This window comes from Oncorhynchus tshawytscha, linkage group LG34 (assembly GCF_018296145.1).
Source record: "Oncorhynchus tshawytscha isolate Ot180627B linkage group LG34, Otsh_v2.0, whole genome shotgun sequence".
NCBI lineage: Eukaryota > Metazoa > Chordata > Actinopteri > Salmoniformes > Salmonidae > Oncorhynchus > Oncorhynchus tshawytscha.
The window spans coordinates 8753705-8773608 of NC_056462.1; the positions used below are offsets into that span (position 1 = coordinate 8753705).

The window sequence follows — 19904 nt, forward strand, 5'->3', positions numbered from 1 at the left end:
AGTAAAAGCATTGTTGTAAAATAACTTTTTTTCCCTTCGATTCAATTTAACTGCATAATTACGTAATGTTCTATAATTCTGTTCATCAATTTCTAATTTTGACTTGGCTGCTAAGACTTTTGCCATATTTCTTTGAGAAAAAGCTTCACCCAGTTCATCATCAATCCATGGAGATGGACGGGCACCAACTGTTCTCTTTCTTATAGGGGCATGATAGTCCATTACCTCAGTGAGCAAATCAATAAAACATTCTGTAGCGTGATTTAAATCATCCTCTAGATAAATCAGCTCCCAGGGTAAAGCAGCTAAATCATTTAGAAATAACTCATGATTAAATGTTTTTAAAATTATTTTGACCACAATTCTAGGGGGTTTCTTTGGAACCTTGGTGTTCATGGTTATGGTCACAATATTATGGTCTGTCCAGCCCACTGGCATTGATCTGGCTTTTAAGCATTGCAATGGTATATTACAGAAAATCAGATCAATGCATGTGTCTGAACGATGACCCAACTTAATTGAAGATCTAGTAGTATCATTAACCATTTGTTTCATACCACAGTTCTCGGCATATCTCATCAATTTTGTTCTATTCAAATTATTGTGATCCTTCCAATTTATATTAAAATCCCCCAAGATAAAAACATCTCTGTTGGTATCTGTGGCCTGGTCAAACCCAGTACATAAGTCATCCAGATAGGACACCTTAGAGCTAGGAGTTCTATACACACATCCTACCAATATGGGTGCCTGGTGAGGTAGATGTACTTGAGCCCATAGTGCCTCTATTTGACCTACATTAAGGTCATCCCTCCTCTTAAAAGGTATATGATTCTGAATATACAGTGCAACACCCCCACCATTCCTGTTCCTGTCCCTTCTCAGTAGACTATATCCTTGAATGTTCATTTGCCCATCATTTACAGATGCATCTAAATGCGTTTCGGTCAAAGCCAAAATATGAATATTATTTATGTTGACCAAGTTAAAAACCTCATGTATTTTGTTAGAAAGGCTACATACATTAACCTGAGCTATATGCAGCCCTTTCCTTATCAAGTGGAGATCAATATAGCATGTATTTCTTATAGATGAAGTTGTCATGATAAACTACCACACAAACTCAGTTTTAAACATTAAATTAAAATAACCAGGGAGTTACTCTAGAGTCCTGATACAGTTGCCCGTTGATATAAAGTTTATCTATCACCATGGAGACTCGTTGATTCAGGCAACGCTTTTCCTTCATGATGGGATATAGTTTTTTTCTCCTTTCATTGATCTCAGTGGGGAAGTTATCATTCATTCCAAAATCAGTGTTTCTGAGTTCTCTCCCCATGTTCTTCGTCATTTCCTTTTGCTTAAATGTATCAAAACATGCAATAAAAGCCTGTGGCCTATTTCCAGAGGCCTTGCCTATTCTATGGACTCTGGAGAAAGTGGCATTGCGCACAACATCGGTGGGCATTTTTAGTTGAGTTGACATAAAGTCTCGGACTGTGTCCTCACGGCCTCTGCTGTTGTCATTCTCCGGTATCCCTGAGAATATTAGATTGTTCCGCATTGATCGACACTGTACATCAAGCAATGATTCTTTAAGTTGTTTGTTCTCCCTTTGCACCACCTCCACCTTGCTATGAATAGAGTCTACAGTACCTTTCAGCGCCATGTTCTCTTTCCTTAGATCATCAATCTGACATTGGCTGAATTCGAGACTGGCACATAATGCATTGATGTCCTCTCGTAATATATCCAAGATATCAAGTTTGGCAAGCCTTTCATTAATTGATTTTAACAAGTCAACATCCCTATCAGCAAACCTCTCCCCACTCGCCCCCTCTTACTAGGGGATGGTTTGGTTCCATCATTGATACATATTGGCCAACCTGGTTTTGTTTTGTTTTGTAGATTTGGTTGGTTGTCCTTGACAATGCCTGAATCCTCCGAAACCAGCGACATGTTTGAGTTCGTAAGTATCTCTCGTCAATGAATCGTTCAAGCTCTTCAATGGATTCTAAATCATCCAGTGTGTTTACAGAATTAAGCACACAAACAAACTGTTCAGCTAAATTCTTCGCTATTCAGCTCGTTCAGTCCTTAGCTTATTGATGAGCTTCATTCATGATTAACGGCGCTACGCATCAAAAAAGACTCTGACAAAAATCGACAACTCTCCAGACAAAATCAAAGCGGACCGCTGAGTCAGATGACCATCCCAATCACAAAATATTAGAAAATGACCTGTTCAGGAATCTTATGGCTTGGGGGTAAAAACTGTTGAGAAGCCTTTTTGTCCTAGACGTGGCACTCCGGTACCCCTTGCCATGCGGTAGTAGAGAGAACAGTCTATGACTGGGGTAGCTGAGGCCTTTGACAGTTTTTAGGGCCTTCCTCTGACACCGCCTGGTGATGCTTCATGAGATTGAGCATAGCTCAGTACAAGTAGACTGTGATTTTGCTGTGATCTGACAGAGCATTCACAGTCAGTCCATTGACACCCCTAAGAGACTCTGGGTTGAGGTCAGTGATAAAATAGTCTACAGTACTATTGCCAAGAGATGGGCTATAGGTGTACCTACCGTAAGATGACCATCAAATCAAAGCCTACCATTGACTATGTACATTCCCAGCATCCTAAAGAGCTGCAGTTGTGACCCGTTTTTGTTGTTTATGTCATCTTAGTTGTGTCAAGGGGGGCATATGGGGGAGGGAATGCTGTCACCTCCAGGTAGGTGTTTGTCCCCCTGTGTGCTGACGGTGTCAGGTTCTTGTCCAGTTCTGGCATTGAGGTCGCCACAGACTAGTACATTTCCCTGGGCCTGTAAATTGTTGATCTCCCCCTCTAGGATGGAGAAGCTGTCATCGTTAAAGTAAGAGGATTCTATTAGGGGGGCATATAGCTAGCACACATGAGGACATTTTTCTCTTATTAATTTCTAGCCAAATGTGAAATGTTCCTGACTCATTTAATAGAGTGGGTTAGGTCTGCAATGTACCAAATTAGCATACCCCCTGAGTCTCTTCCCTGTTTCACACCTGGTGGTTTGGTGGATGGGACTACCAGCTCTCTGTAACCTAGAGGGCAACCAGTGGGTCCTTGGGCGGCTGTAATAGTGGGGGTTGGGCCTGTTGCTCTGCTCACGGCCTGGGCATATGTCCTGCTGTTATGTTGAGGTCCTTCACGCAGTGGCGTGTGGCCAGGGTTTGTCTTAGCTGGTTGGGGTGTGGCTGGTGATGCTGTGGTCTGGATGTAGGTCCTTTTGGTGTGGGTTCTCTCAGTGCAGTTCCTTCGGGAGGGGGTCTTGCACATCTGGGAGTGTGTCTTGCTGGTCTCGGCGGGTTGTCCGTTGCTCCTGTGTGAGGTGCTGGGGCTACGATTGAGGGCGATGTCCTTCAGGGTCCTGGAAAAAGTTGGAATTTCTGCCTTGTAGAGGTGGACCTGGTCGTAGAGGCTGTTCTAGTCCAGGGTGGAGTTGTGGGCTAGGTAGACATTAGGTTTTGAGGTACAGTCTCGCGAAATGCTTGCATTCACCTGCTGTATGGTGGCAGGGTGAAAGTATTTGTGGTAGAAGGGTCTCTCTCGTTCGCTCTCTCTTTCTCCTTTGCCAAGATAATCCATCCCCCTGACAGGTGTGGCATATCAAGCCGCTGATTAAACAGCATGGTCATTACACAGGTGCCTTGTGCTGGGGACAAGAAAAGGACACTAAAATGCACAGTTGTGTCACACAACACAATTCCACAGACGTCTCAAGTTGAGGGAGCGTGCAATTGGCATGCTGACTGCAGGAATGTCCACAAGAGCTGTTTCCAGATAATTGAATGTAAATTTCTCTACCATATGCCTCACAACCGCAGCCCACGTGTATGGTGTCGTGGGGGCGAGCGGTTTGCTGATGTAAACGTTGTGAACAGAATGCCCCATGGTGGCGGTGGGGTTATGTTATGCACAGGCATAAGCTACAGACAACAAACTCAATTGCATTTTATCGATGGCAATTTGAATGCACAGAGATACTGTGACGAGATCCTGAGGCCCATTGTAGTGCCATTCATCCCCCGCCGTCACCTCAGACCAGATACTGATTGGTTTTCTGATCCACACCCCTACCTTTTCCCCCCAAGGTATCTGTGACCAACAGATGCATATCTGTATTCCCAGTCATGTGAAATCTATAAATTAGGGCTTAATGAATTTATATCAATTGACTATTTTCCTCATATGAACTGTAACTCAGTAAAATCTTTGAAATGGTTGTGTTTATATTTTTGTTCAGTATATATGACTCTAAAGACTGAGGTATAGACTTGGGAGGAGGAATTTTACATTTACTTGTTTTTTTTGTAATTTAGGAGACTTGAGCAACTTACAATAGCAATTGGGGTTCAGTGCCTTGCTCAAGAACACATCGACAGATTTTTGACCTGGTCAACTTGGGGATTTGAACTAGCTCCAGAAATATTCCCGAGTTGCTGACTTGGAATTCCTAGTTGTTTTGAATGCTGGCATAAGTGTTTAGACACCGGACGGTAACCAATAACACAATTTTTCTTATTAGCATCATGGCAGCAACACTAGTTTCCCGCCAGCAGCATTAAGACTTCCAGCTTTCCATTTTCTGCCTTCAAAATAAAAGACGGCGGTAAAACGCTGTGTGTATGATACGAAATCAATCATTTTTGCAGCTTTGCATAGTGCATAATGTTAAAATAATAATAAACTAAAAAGAGAAGGACTACTTTATATAAGATACATCATATTATAATGTGGTGCACATTGAGAAATGCTTGGAACTTGAGTAAATGAATGTAAAGAACATAATATTCTACAGATCATATTGATCTAGTACTAGAGTCTATATATGGTGTTATTTATTGGATGATACCCAGCAAGCCCTTTCTACTCCACTCATTTCATTGCTCCCAATGCAATACACTGTAGGCCTGTAAATTACATTATTGGCTTAGAGAGAAAAAACTATTCTATGTGCCAATGTAAAAGTGGGGTTGGAAATACTCAGTAGGGTCTGTAGAATGTATGGTGTTATTTCATGGGGGACTGAGGTTGGTCCCAATGGAATGGGTGGAGCAAAAGGCCAGCAACACTGTATTATTCAGAGCCCCATTGTAATGATATACATTCTACAGACCCTCCTATTCCCTACAAAACGTTTACTGCGGCACCCAAAATAGTTTTGCTCTATAAGCCAATTAGTATTCCATTAACAGTGATTCGCATTGGGGGCATACATATGACTTTGGAACATGGTGCAAATGTCACTTAAATATGAACAAATGTAAATACACTCAGGCTATTGACAGTTTTCTACTATTACTTGGAACCTTTATTTTGAAGAATTTCTAAAACAACGTTGACCCGGAAGTACTTTACGTGTTGCTGACGAGACGCTGATATTTCTCTTCACTTCGGTGTAAACGGAAGTAAACTGTGACGAAGAACAATTTCCACGTTAGCGTTTTGATTTAGACGTTTATTAACACCATGTAAATCTACATTTGACTCATTTAACTGCACAGCATCATATACTTACCACAGGTTGTATTTCATTCGCGTTGGAGACAGGACTTAGTTGATAGATGTTATCTATATAACGCTAGCTAGCTGCTAATGTTAGCTAACAATGGCCAACTGTATTGTTTTTCACACTCAAATAGCCTCCATCATGGAGGTGCTAGCGAATGCAGCCGTGGCAGAGATCTGTAAACTCGTAGACGACGACTATGCAGTGTTTCGTTTGGAAATAACTCAAAGCCAGAAAGAAAACAGGGCATTGCGGAGGAAACTACAGCTACAGGAACTTAAAGTGTCACGGGAGCGCACAGAGGGGACAATGCGAGAGCGCGTCCTCACCAGTCGTCCCAGAAGTGTAAAGATCCTCGACCGATACAGAGGAATGGCAAGAGGTACATTTTGCATAAATGCGCTGCATTAGCTAAATAAAACTAAATTCAATGAACATGAAATATATTTCTACAGTATAGGCCATACATTTTTAATGCATTTACGGTGATACGGCCGGTACAGAAGTCTGTGCTGCTCTGCGAAACGCATGAATGCCCTGAGCTGTTAGTTATATTCTATGGTATATTGGCAATCACACAATTTAATGTGCATCCCACCACCAACTGTGAGGGATGGAAACAGGATTCCCATAAATTAATAAAAATACCCATAAAAAAACTAAACTAAATCAAACAACTTTGCTGTTTAAAGGGGAAACTGGGAGGGCAGGTCTTCCGGCGCCAGGACCCCTTGCAAGTCTTCAGATGTAAAAAATCTAAGTCCCAAAAACGTTTCTGCCACAGCCACAACAATGTCCAGTTTCTTAGTCTTCTACAAGACTTGTGCCGTACAGTCAATAACTGTGGCAATGACTACCACAAAATCCACCCTTTTAACACACAGTATCTTTTGACTGGCAGCAAATATTTACTACAGGCTGTGGTCCGTCCACTACCATATCTTCACGAGCATCCCTTGTTTTCTCAATTCTTTTAAATCACCTCTGCATAGGAGATTTGATTGACCGCTTTAACTACACCGTTCTTCAATATACTCTGTCCGTCTGCACACACTTGAATCATGGCCAAATCCTTTACAGTTCTTACACTGCAATGGTTTGGAGACGAAAGCTCTTACATCGTATCTTACATAACCAAGCTTCACACGCGTAGATTGCTCTTTATCAAAAAACAACAGGACCGACAGACTTTGAAAGAAATTGTCAAGCAAGCGAGTTTGTGTTTAAACAGAACCTCTCTCCCCCACCTATTGTCAACCAATCATGTCCGTGCGGAGCTATACAGAGCGGTACTGAGCTCCATTTGGCCTTTGCATGCCTCTGGACACTCCGCGATTGCGTCACACCGTCCATACGGAGCCCCCGACCACATTTTCGGATCATGCATAAATTAGCTTAAGTCGCCCCGCTCCCCTCTCCGTATTTGTTCAGGGCCCGGTTTCCCAGAAGCATCTTAAGGCTAAGTATATTGTTAAAACCTTCGTAGGAGCATTGTTAAATCTCCAAGCTATTTCCCAGAACCATAGTTAACGTTGCACTTAAACGCTCGTAATTTAACGCCTGCCTCAGCCAACTCGTAGAACAGCCGAGTGGGTTGTTAGATGTTTTTTTTGCCCTCCAGCATCACTTTATACATAGAAGATTGTTATCCGTCTCTCCGTGACCGCCTATAACGTCACAACGAAGTTGACTACAAATACAAAGTTGCCAATGTCTTTGCAATTGTAGGGGTAAAATGCTTAAAAATTAAAATTGAGATGACTGCATTAAAAAATATATAGTCTACCTACAATATAGGCCTATATGTTTCAATGATATTAAAATACATGTTCACTCAATTGAGTTTTATTTGTCTACTGTCTAATTTTTACCTCAATATATTTAATGAAATGTAGCTTAATGTGCTCAATGATCGTGATTGTATTGTGAAATCATGTTTATGTTAAGGTTGATTTGAATAGAGTAAACTGACCAGAGAGCAACACTGCCTTTCTTTCGATCCTACCAGTATCTACAGTTGAAGTCGGAGGTTTACATACACATAGGTTGGAGTCATTAAAACTCATTTTTCAACCACTCCACAAATTTCTTGTTAACAAACTATAGTTTTGGCAAGTCGGTTAGGACATCTACTTTGTGCATGACACAAGTAATTTTTCCAACAATTGTTTACAGACTATTACTATTACAGATTATTTCCCTTATCATTCACTGTATCACAATTCCAGTGGGTCAGAAGTTTACAAACACTAAATTGATCAACTTGGAAAGTTCCAGAAAATTATGTCATGGCTTTAGAAGCTTCTGATGGGCTAATTGACATAATTTGAGTCAATTGGAGGTGTACCTGTGGATGTATTTCAAGGCCTACCTTCAAACTCAGCGCCTCTTTGCTTGACATCATGGGAAATCAGCCAAGACCCCAGAAAAAAAGACAAGTCTGGTTCATCCTTGGGAGCAATTTCCAAATGCCTGAAGGTACCACGTTCATCTGTACAAACAATAGTACGTAAGTATAAACACCAATGGACCACGCAGCAGTCATACTGCTCAGGAAGGAGATGTGTTCTGTGTCCTATAGATGAAAGTACTTTGGTGCGAAATGTGCAAATCAATCCCAGAACAACAGCAAAGGACCTTGTGAAGATGCTGGAGAAAACAGGTACAAAAGTATATCCACAGTAAAACGAGTCCTATATCGGCATAAACTGAAAGGCTGCTCAGCAAGGAAGAAGCCACTGCCCCAAAACCGGCATAAAAAAGCCAGACTACGGTTTGCAACTGCACATGGGGACAAAGATCGTACTTTTTGGAGAAATGTCCTCTGGTCTGATGAAACAAAAATATAACTGTTTGGACGTAATGACCATCGTTATGTTTGGAGGAAAAACGGGGATGCTTGCAAGCTGAAGAACACCATCCCAACCGAGAAGCATGGGGGTGGCAGCATTATGTTGTGGGGGTGCTTTGTTGCAGGAGGAACTGGTGCACTTCACAAAATAGATGGCATCATGAGGGAGGAAAATTATGTGGATATATTGAAGCAACATCTCAAGACATCAGTCAGGAAACTTGGTCACAAATGGGTCTTCCAAATGGACAATGACCCCAAGCATACTTCCAAAGGTGTGGCAAAATGGCTTAAGGACAACAAAGTCAAGGTATTGGAGTGGCCATCACAAAGCCCTGACCTCAATCCCATATAGAATGTGTGGGCAGAACTGAAAAAGCGTGTGCGAGCAAGGAGGCCTTACAAACCTAACTAAGTTACGCGAGCTCTGTCAGGAGGAATGGGCCAAAATTCCCCCCAACTTATTGTGGGAAGCTTGTAGAAGGCTACCTGAAACGTTTGACCCAAGATAAACAATTTAAAGGCAATGCTACCAAATACTAATTGAGTGTATGTAAACTTCTGACCGAAGCCGAATCCAAACTGATCTCCCTTGGGGGGCGTTTTCCTGCGCCAGGACAACCTACTGACAACCTACGCTGATTGGCTAATTATTATATAAAAACAATTTACCAAGGGAGGCCAAATGCTTGCTGGCATCAATCAATCAAATGCTCCGGCGCAACATGTCATACTCTTTTGTTCCAGACAGCATCAGATACATGGGCTACACATACTGAGACAGAGGGGCGCTGTTTCCCTCGCTCGGATGATTTCTCCCGTGAAATTCAGCCCTTGCAAATAGATGGAAAATTATTTAAAAAACAGGGAGATGAAAGAGACCTTATTTTAACATTTACATTTTTTTATAGGTCATATATTTGGGGAAGCCTGGCTTCCCTTGACGTCCATGAATACACAGCACTGTATTTAGGCTATTGTTTATATGTGTATTTCACTCTATGTTGAGGTAAAAATCGGAGTATAATACTTATGTGGATGTCAAGCCCAATACATGTCATTGTCAGTTAAAACTACTTTGACGACCACCACCACCGCTTTCTGTATGCTAGCTATGCTACCAGTTTATACGAATGGGAGCTAGCATTTAGCAGTCCTTTTTTCTAAACCTGAAAAGTGACAACCTCTAAATGTTATGCAGCGAAAAGAGCCAAATGTATTCAAATTGGATTTGAGTAACCACATTGTGGGCCTGTTACAACATATCAATCATGATGGATTTGACAAATATCCACTTTGTTAGATCATATTTGTTGAATGTGCGCCAATCCAACTTCCTTCTATCCCCTACGGTCTGCATTCCATTGACCTCTTTACCGCGTCTATCCCCTTTACCTTCCAGATCTCTTTCCAGGAGTTCAATCACATTTTTGTGTCTTTTGAAATCCCTACACGAGGTATCATAAATCGTTTTATTTATTTATTTGTGAACTTCTTCTGATAGCCTTTCATCAAAATTGATAGCCTTTCATTGGTTGTCAAGGAAGTTGTCAATGAAGTGAGTTTGTGTTTATAGTGGATTTACACCACCCCCAACTACCGTCAACCAATCATGTCAATGTGGAGCTATACGGAGCCCTCCACGTTGTTACAAAATATAAGAGGCGCATGGCATCGCTGTACGGAGCTCGATTTGGCCTCCACAAGCCTCCAAATGCTCCGCAATTGCGTCACACCCTGTGTACGGAGCCTTTGGATCAAGCATAAATTGGCATTAAGCAAAAGTTGTCTCTGCTTGGTGTTTTGGGAAATATGTTACATGTTAGGCCGTTGTAGGAAAGATGAACCTTTAAAACACTCGTGAGCCTAAATTCCATCGCTATCGGGAAACCAGGCCCAGATGTGTTACCCAGAATTGGGTCTTGGTCAGTTTTTGGATAGTGTGCAATGATTCCCCTATCTTCCGGCAAGACACATTATATTCTAACCAGATTCTTGATTGGGGCTACAGGTACCCTACCTGATAAGAGTGTTGGACCAGTAACCAAAAGGTCGCTTGCTCGAATCTCTGAGCCGACTAGGGGGAAAAAATCTGTTGATGTGCCCTTGCGCAAGGCACTTAACCCAAGTCACTCCTTCAAGTCGTTCTGGATAAGAGTCTGCTAAATGACTCAATGTAAAACCTTTTTTTTTACTGCATTTCAAATTATTTACTCAATGAAAACATTGTGATGCATGGAACATAATACATCAATTAATAAATAGTATATCAAGAAGTTATGAGAAGTGTTACCTTATATCGTAGCCAATTATAGACAGTGTCAATAGTGTACAATATAGTGTTGAGCATTGACAACACCGAACTTAACCCCATCTTTCCCCCAATCACTCTCAGGTGAAGGACCTCTCACTGGAGGCCACAGGAGCTTTGTGAGGCCAGCGGGACACAATACATGGAGAGATGACCAACCAATCACTGTTGAAGAGGGAAGTGGAACCTCAACCCAGCACGTTATTGTTATAGAGGTTTGTGTAATAGTATTACATCAAAATTATTATATCAAATGTGGCCAGTTTATTTCAGAAAGGCTCCCCTCAGCTATTCACTTGCTTACATGTAACATCCTCATTTATCTGCCATAGGGGAGCTTGTGAGACTTCCCCATGACATTGTTATCCAATTCTACTCATGTACTGATAATAACCTCCTCTCTTCTTGTGTCAGTCTGCAGATATAGAGGCTGCAGGTCCTGGGTTCAAGCAGGAGAGGTCTGAAGGAGAGGAGGACCCACGGCACAGCAGAGACATCCAGACTGTAGCTACAGGGGGAGCTCCTGCCGCTCCAGAGGATCCCACCGCCTCACCAGCACAGCCCAGGACCAGACGCAGCATCACGGAGGTCAGTGGAATGCTGAACGCCGTCCTCAAGTCAGAGACAGATACCAAGACTTTAACTGTAACACAAAGGCTTTTACCCACAGGATCTGACCACAGATCAGACCCAGAAAGATTGGAGCCACTGGGCTGTCCTCCTGCTCTCGGCTCAGAGTATTTACTTTACGGTAACCTAAGCCCGAGGACGATTCAATCCCATCGGGACTCAGGTGACGTGTTAGAGACTGGCAATAATCCATCTTGTTCTTACACTACAGAGATGGACCCTGACAACATGGCCTTGGGTTTAGAGAGACAGACTGATCTGTCTAGAGGGGACTGGAACCGGTACAGTAGTAGTGTATACTCTGAAGGGTGCTTAGATAAGAAAGGAGAGGGTCTGGTTGTAGGTGAAGTGACTGTGAAAGTGGAGGGCGACGCTCCTCCCACATGGAATGCAGATAGTCACCTAGGAGATGGACTCTCACAGGGCAGAGATTTCTTAGATTACAGTGAACGCTTAGAAACAAATACAAATGTTGTTACCCACTCCCCTTTACACGCGCTCAGGCATCACGACCCAGTGTCCACGTCGATGGGGCCTTCAGATTCACATGGTCACGTCCTTTTCGATCAGGTGTTGAACTCAAACAATAGGGCTAGAGCTCAGACTCAGGGAGGGGGAACCACATCAGGATATAGTAAAGAGAAACGGTTCCTCTGCATGTTCTGTAACAAAGGCTTCAGTTGCTCCCAGAAGGTGGAGAGGCACCAGAGAGTCCACACAGGGGAGAAACCGTTCAGCTGTACCCAGTGTGACATGCGCTTCGCCCAGGCTGGCCACCTGAAGAGGCACCAGAGGGTCCACACAGGGGAGAAACCCTACAACTGTACCCAGTGTGACATGCGCTTCGCACAGGCTGGTGACCTGAAGAGGCACCAGAGGGTCCACACAGGGGAGAAGCCCTATAGCTGCCCCCAGTGTGAGAAGAGGTTCTCAGAGAGGAGCTACCTCAGGATACACCAGCAGAAAAACCATTCCACTCTATAACATAGAAAGTAATCCTTCCACTCGATAGCATCTGACATTTAGATCAAATCCTGCATTAAAGACACATTTTGATTGTTTTCAGCAGAAAAGACCCACAGATGCATTTGGAATATTCCTTGGTAGAATATTGTATCCAGACATTGTGTGATATGATATGCACTGTACAAAACATTAGGAACACCTTCTTAAAATGAAGTTGCATCCCTTTTGTCCTTAGAACAGTCTCAATTAGTCTGTGCATGGACTCTACAAGGTGTCGAAAGCGTTCCACAGGGATGCTGGCACATGTCGACTCCAAAGCTTCCCACAGTTGTGTCAAGTTGGCTGGATGTCCTTCGGGTGGTGGACCATTCTTGATACACACGGGGAAACAGTTGAGTGTGAAAAACCCAGCAGCATTGCAGTTCTTGACACACTCAAACCAACTACCATACCCCGTTAAAAGGCATTGTCGTCTTGTCCATTCACCCTCTGAATGGCACACATACACAATCCATGTCTCAATTGCCTCAAAGTTTGAAAATCCTTCTTTCACCTGTCTCCTCCCCTTTATTTACACTGATTTAACAAGTGATATCAATAAGGGATCATAGCTTTCATCTGGATTCACCTGGTCAGTCTGTCATGGAAAAAGCAGGAACGTGTTCCTAATATTTTGTACACTCAGTGTATAAGCCACATAAGTCTAAAAAGTCTGTTACATATTGTGTTTGTACCGAGTATGATGTTATATGATGTTCACAAATGCCTGTTTCATTACTTCCAATCAACTACTTCACCCCCCCCCTCCACCAGACATGTTTAATAAGAAATTAATGCAGTTGATCAACTTCATGAGATTTTTAGTTGAGACGTGTGTATATGTGTGGTTTTCATATGGTGTATTTAAAACTTGTTTATGTTTAATAAACACAAAATGGGACTTTTTATCTTAAGACTTTCATTGAGATTCTCTTTAGTATAAATCCCATCTGGACCCGTAAGCACAAAGCATCTCAGAATAGATCCCAGCAGTTCAAATCTGTTTTAAGACTAAAATAAACTCCCAGCTCAGAGTAGGTTTTAGGATGACGTCGAGACACTCCCCAGACTAACTCTGAGCCAGGAGTAAAATCAACTCATAAAAGTTTCTCAGCTGATAATCACGACATCCTGCAAAGGAAAGATAGCAATGACGCTCTTTGACGTTGTTTGCAAATGGAATAACCAATCACAATGAGGCATCACCAGCTGTGAACTCCATAGCATGCTTCAGACAACTTCGGTGAGTGTGACTACCATCAAATGTTTCAATGGTAAAACATTTGATATAATATTCACCCGACACGATCACTTTGCCTACTCTTAATTATCGCCTAATATGCTGGCATGAATAACCATTTTTTTTTAACCCATTCTTATGATTGTCAAAAGCTGAATTTTGGACTATATTACCATTATACTGTACCAACACCCGTCACTTCCCTTTAACAACTTTTCAACTTTGAACTCCCATTTATCAAATCACTTGCCGATAATGTTGCGTATGTTTGAAAGGTTTTTCATCGGACACAATCAAAGTTAACATAAGCCCTAAATGCTTTCAGTTGCCCAACTTACCGGCATGCCCGATTTGAGGCTTTTTACATTTTTTAACAATGTGATGTTGCACTCCAAAGGGATAACATGAAATAGCATGATGTAGGTCATTAAATAATCAAAAGAAAAACTTGTTTATTTATTAGCCTTAGTGGTTATAAGCATTTAGGCATATCATGTGAAATAGGCCACGTGAAATCATTGTCAAAATCGACCAGATGGTCTAGATTATTTATGCATTGATCATATAGACATGTATCAAAACATTATTTTAATAACTTCAAAGCAATTGCATGTGGCACAGGAACCACTGACTCGCTTCATTACCAAGACACCTGCTGGTAACCCTTAACTGGTTAGGACAGCTCATGAGGTCTCCTAAATATCTGTTGACAAGGTGGGACTGTTATGGCTAAAGAGGCTTCACACATAGCTTTTATTTTTACCCATCAGAGTAGGAATCAAATGTCTCTTATCAGCACTTATGACCAATTTTCTACTCTGAGAGGCTTTTGTTAACACGGGCCCAACAAAGAGTCTCAGAGTAAAAGTGCTGATCGAGGATCAGGTCCCCACCTGTCTACATAGTCTTATTCTTTATGATCTAAAAAGGCAAAACTGATCCTAGATCAGCACTCCTCTGAGAGGCTTTGTGGATACAGACCCCTGATTTCACCCTATTCTACATACCTCCGACAGAGCATTAATCAAATCAAATGTATTTATATAGCCCTTCGTACATCAGCTGATATCTCAAAGTGCTGTACAGAAACCCAGCCTAAAACCCCAAACAGCAAGCAATGCAGGTGTAGAAGCACGGTGGCTAGGAAAAACTCCCTAGAAAGGCCAAAACCTAGGAAGAAACTTAGAAAGGAACCAGGCTATGTGGGGTGGCCAGTCCTCTTCTGGCTGTGCCGGGTGGAGATTATAACAGAACATGGCCAAGATGTTCAAATGTTCATAAATGACCAGCATGGTCGAATAATAATAAGGCAGAACAGTTGAAACTGGAGCAGCAGCACAGCCAGGTGGACTGGGGACAGCAAGGAGTCATCATGTCAGGTAGTCCTGGGGCATGGTCCTAGGGCTCAGGTCCTCCAAGAGAGAGAAAGAAAGAGAGAAGGAGAGAATTAGAGAACGCACACTTAGATTCACACAGGACACCGAATAGGACAGGAGAAGTACTCCAGATAAGATTAAAACCAGACTACTTACTAATGATACCTACACATCCCCACACACTAACAAACACCTACTGTACAGGTCAAAATAGTTCAGTCAGGTTTGTCTGATGATGACCTCATAGCTGACTCATATTTACCCACAACATCATATTTATGTCCACCATGATGGGTTTAACAACAATGAAGTCATTTTGTAATTACAGTATAGGACTCAAACGTAGAACGTACACACACACGATAACAAGGATTTTGTGTTGTAGATATGTGATAGTAGAGTAGTGGCCTGAGGACACACACTTATTGTGTTGTGAAAGGTAATGTTTTCATTGTGCTGAACCCCAGGAAGTGTAGGTCCTCCCTTGGCAGCAGCTAATGGGGATCCTTAATACATACAAACGTAGTGGGGATGGGTAAACACGCCATGTTGAAAGTGTGTTTATCTGTGTGTACGTAGCTGAGGGAGTGTATGTCTGTGTAATCTGTATCATCTGTCTCTTCCAGGAGGAGGAGAGCCCAGAGGTGCTGCTGGTGAAGGAGGAGGGTCTGGGGAACCCTGAGGGGACCATGGTCATGGAGGACAACCAGACTACACCTCCTCCTGAACCCACAGAGGAACCAGCTGAGCAGCACAGGACCACGCACAGTCTCATTGAGGTGAGCCCATGGTGAACTACTGTCTGAATGGTATTAGGTCAGGGCCTGTATCCACAAAGCCTCTCGGAGTAGGAGTGCTGTTCTTGGATCAGTTTAGCCTTTTTGGTGTGGGACCCTGCGTTTGAATTATCCAACCATTTAAGTGTCAGGTAATCACATCAACTAACATGTTTGCATAGTACTCATAGCAAACCCTCCAATCAGAAGATGCTCCATAGCAGGGTGCTCAGATTTCTTGATCCAACATCCTCTCACGCTGTATCTCTTACAGTCAGTAGACATGGAGGATGGGAAGCCTGATCTGCTGCTGGTCAAAGAGGAGACAATAGAAGATGGACCAGAGAGCATTGATCAGCTGAGTGGACTAAAGATGGGGGAGCAAGGTAAGGGAGAAATACATATAGCCTACATAGAGTATGAGTACCTTATTTCCAAAACAATATCAATACAATTTGTATGAAATATAAAAATAAACAATATGAGGTATATCAACATAAGTCATAGATATTACCAGGCAAATAACATGCACAAATTCCATGTCTATGATTGTTGTTCTGTTGCTAAGTCTGGATTGTAACATTTGCCTGAAGGTGGCTGGCTGGAGGCTAACAGAGGAGACTGGGCGGCCATCTTGGATTCCCAGACTGGTGCAGCCAAGGGCCCAGAGGATGACATCACCGAGCAGGCCGGGACCAGAAGCGACATAGTGGAGGTCAGTGGATGGGACAGCGTCCTCAACTCTGGGCTGGGGAACAACACTGTTAACCACAACCAGAAACAGACTGTCAAATACAAAACAACAACCGAACTTAGTCTCCATGACAACAGACTAGCTGAGACCAGGATGAGGTTTAGATTTGGTCCGCGGGGACGGGGAGGTGTCAGTATGCGGCAGGAGAGAACAGACACAGACTCTGCTAGCGATGCTCCGTCCTGCTCCTATAGTTGTGATTCAGAGAGACTGATGACTCCTCAGGTTAACCACCGAACAGGTGCTGCCTTCAGCCTGCCTTCTATAGGATCTATCAACTGGAACATGGACCCTGCAACAACACAGACACTCTCTGGCCGTCCTCCTCACACTCTCCTAATGTTGAACCAGACCTCAGACAATGCCAGTGCACTAAATGGCTACACAAGCCCATTGACAAATGACAGTAGTAGCAACGCTATCAGCAGATCTGGTGGCAAAGAGAAGTGCTTCCCGTGTTCATTCTGTTGGAAAGTCTTCAGTTTCCGCAAACAGATGGAGAGCCATCAGAGGATGCACACGGGGGAGAAACCGTTTGGCTGCCACCTGTGTGAGAAGAGGTTCTCCCACCAGCACCACCTGAAGAGGCACCAGAGGGTCCATACAGGGGAGAAACCCTACAGCTGCCCCCAGTGTGAGAAGAGGTTCTCCCACCAGCACCATCTGAAGACGCACCTGAAGGTCCACACGGGAGAGAGGCCATTCACCTGTACACACTGCGGGAAGAGGTTCTCAGAGAGGAGCTACCTTAGGATACACCAGCAGAAAATGCACATGGCCCATGTATAGAGTATAGTAACATGTTATGTAGTACTAGCTAGTATGTTTGTAGTTAATTCTGTTGGTTTTGGATGTAGGAGGGAACTGAGGAAAGAATGAGTATGATGAGGCAGATTAAATGATATTGTGATGGATGGTGTCTGTAAAAAATGCTTTACTTATGAAGAGTGACAACCTTGTCCTGTTGTTTGATAATAAAGAAAATATATGCCTTAATTCATGTTTACTTGACATGAAGTAGAGAAGCTGTGATGTTGAACCTTTTCCAAGGCATTCTAAAAATCATTTGATCAAAGCAAGGGTACCAGATAAGTTCGTTTACTTGTCACATGTATAATTGTGTGCAATAAAAGTACTGTACTAAACGTTACGTGAGTATGACCATTTTGTTCAAATGAAATACAAAATTGACTCTGTACTGACTGACTTGTATATTTTTGTATCATTACAGGGACTGAGTTTCCCTTCTCTGTCGAACCAAAACATTATACTTAATTTAAAAATATATATTATTTATTTTTTTACCCCCTTTTTCTCCCCAATTTCGCTACAACTCCATAGGACTCAGGAGAGGCGAAGGTCGAGAGCCATGCGTCCTCCGAAACACAACCCAACCAAGCCGCACTGCTTTTTAACACAGCGCCCATCCAACCCGGAAGCCAGCCGCACCAATGTGTTGGAGGAAACACCGTACACCTAGCGACCTGGTCAGCGTGCACTGCACCCGGCACGCCACAGGAGTCACTAGTGCATGATAAGACAAGGATATCCCTGCCGGCCAAACCCTCCCTAACCCGGACGACGCTAGGCCAATTGTGCGCCACCCAATGGGCCTCCCGGTCGCAGCCGGCTGCGACAGAGCCTGGGCTCGAATCCATAGTCTCTGTTGGCACAGCCTTAGACCACTGCGCCACCCGGGAGGTCCTATTATACTTAATTGTTGAATCAACACATACAGTTTAAGTCAGAAGTTTACATAGGCCTTAGCCAAATTCATTTAAACTCAGTATTTCACTATTCCTGACATTTAATCCTAGTAACAAATACCCTGTTTTAGGTCAGTTAGGATCACCACTGTATTTTAAGAATGTAAAATGTCAGATTATTTATTTAATTTCAGCTTTTATTTCTTTCATCACATTCCCAGTGGGTCAGAAGTTTACATACACTCAATTAGTATTTGGTAGCATTGCCTCTAAATTATTTAACTTGGGTCAAATATGTAAGGTAGCCTTCCACAAGCTTCCTAGAATAAGTTGGGTGAATTTTGGCCCATTCCTCCTGACAGAGCTGGTGTAACTGAGTCAGGTTTGTAGGCCTCCTTACTCGTACACACTTTTTCAGTTCTGCCCACAAATTTTCTATGGGATTGAGGTCAGGGCTTTGTGATGGTCACTACAATACCTTAACTTTGTTGTCCTTAATACCTCTCTGGGATATGTGGGACGCTAGCGTCCCACCTGGCCAAAAGACAGCGAAAATGCAGAGCGCCAAATTCAAAATGAATTACTATAAAAATCTAACTTTCATGAAATCACACATGTAAGATACCAAATTAAAGCTACACGTGTTGTGAATCCAGCCAACATGTCAGATTTCAAAAAGGCTTTTCGGCAAAAGCAAACGATGCTATTATCTGAGGATAGCACCATAGTAAACAAAGAGAGAAAACATATTTCAACCCTGCAGTCGCGACAAAACGCAGAAATAAAAATCCTGCCTTACCTTTGACGAGCTTCTTCTGTTGGCACTCCAATATGTCCCATAAACATCACAAGTGGTCCTTTTGTTCGATTAATTCTGTCGATAAAGAAAAACACCAGTTCCAAATTGCGCTACATGACTACAAAATATCTCAAACGTTACCTGTAAACTTTGCCAAAACATTTCAAACTACTTTTGTAATACAACTTTAGGTATTTTAAAAGTAAATAATCGATCAAATTGAAGATGGGATGATTTGTGTTCAATACAGGAAGAAAACAAACTGACGCTACCTTTCTGGTCACGCGCCTCTAACAGTACACTTGAAGTGACCCTCGTTTTGAACAGGGCTACTTCTTCATTGCACGAAGGAAAAACCTCAACCGATTTCTAAAGACTGGTGACATCCAGTGGAAGCGGTAGGAAATGGAAGAAGGTTCCTTAGAAATCTGGATTCCCAATGAAAACCCATTGAAAAGAGAGTGATCTTAACAAAAAGAATCGGAATGGTTTGTCCTCGGGTTTCGCCTGCTACATAAGTTCTGTTATACTCACAGACATGATTCAAACCGTTTTAGAACATTCAGAGTGTTTTCTATGCATATCTTATCTTCTGGGGATGAGTAGCAGGCAGTTGAATTTGGGCATTCATTTCAATCGGACGTGAAAATACTGCCCCCAAGAAGTTAACTTTGGAAGTATGCTTGGGGTCATTGTCCATTTGGAAGACCCATTTTGCAAGCAAGCTTTAACTTCCTGACTGATGTCTTGAGATGTTGCTTCAATATATCCACATAATCCCCCCCCCCCTCTCATCAAGCCATCTATTTTGTGAATTGCACCAGTCCCCCCTGCAGCAAAGCATTTCCACAACATGATGCTTCACGGTTGGGATGGTGTTCTTCGGCTTGCAAGCCTCCCCCTTTTTCCTCCA

General features: G+C 42.7%; 1 protein-coding gene across 1 annotated transcript in view; it reads left to right on the forward strand.

Moving 5' to 3' along the window:
• The first annotated feature begins 5408 nt into the window (after positions 1 to 5408).
• LOC112231626 (zinc finger protein 205-like) overlaps positions 5409 to 19904 on the forward strand; it is a 147622-nt gene continuing 133126 nt past the window's right edge. Inside the window, exons 1-4 of the mRNA XM_042311882.1 lie at positions 5409 to 5925; positions 10790 to 10920; positions 11120 to 11293; positions 15583 to 15735. Coding sequence (XP_042167816.1) covers positions 5643 to 5925; positions 10790 to 10920; positions 11120 to 11293; positions 15583 to 15735 — 741 coding nt within the window. The 5' untranslated portion in view covers positions 5409 to 5642. The remainder of the gene's footprint in view (positions 5926 to 10789; positions 10921 to 11119; positions 11294 to 15582; positions 15736 to 19904) is intronic.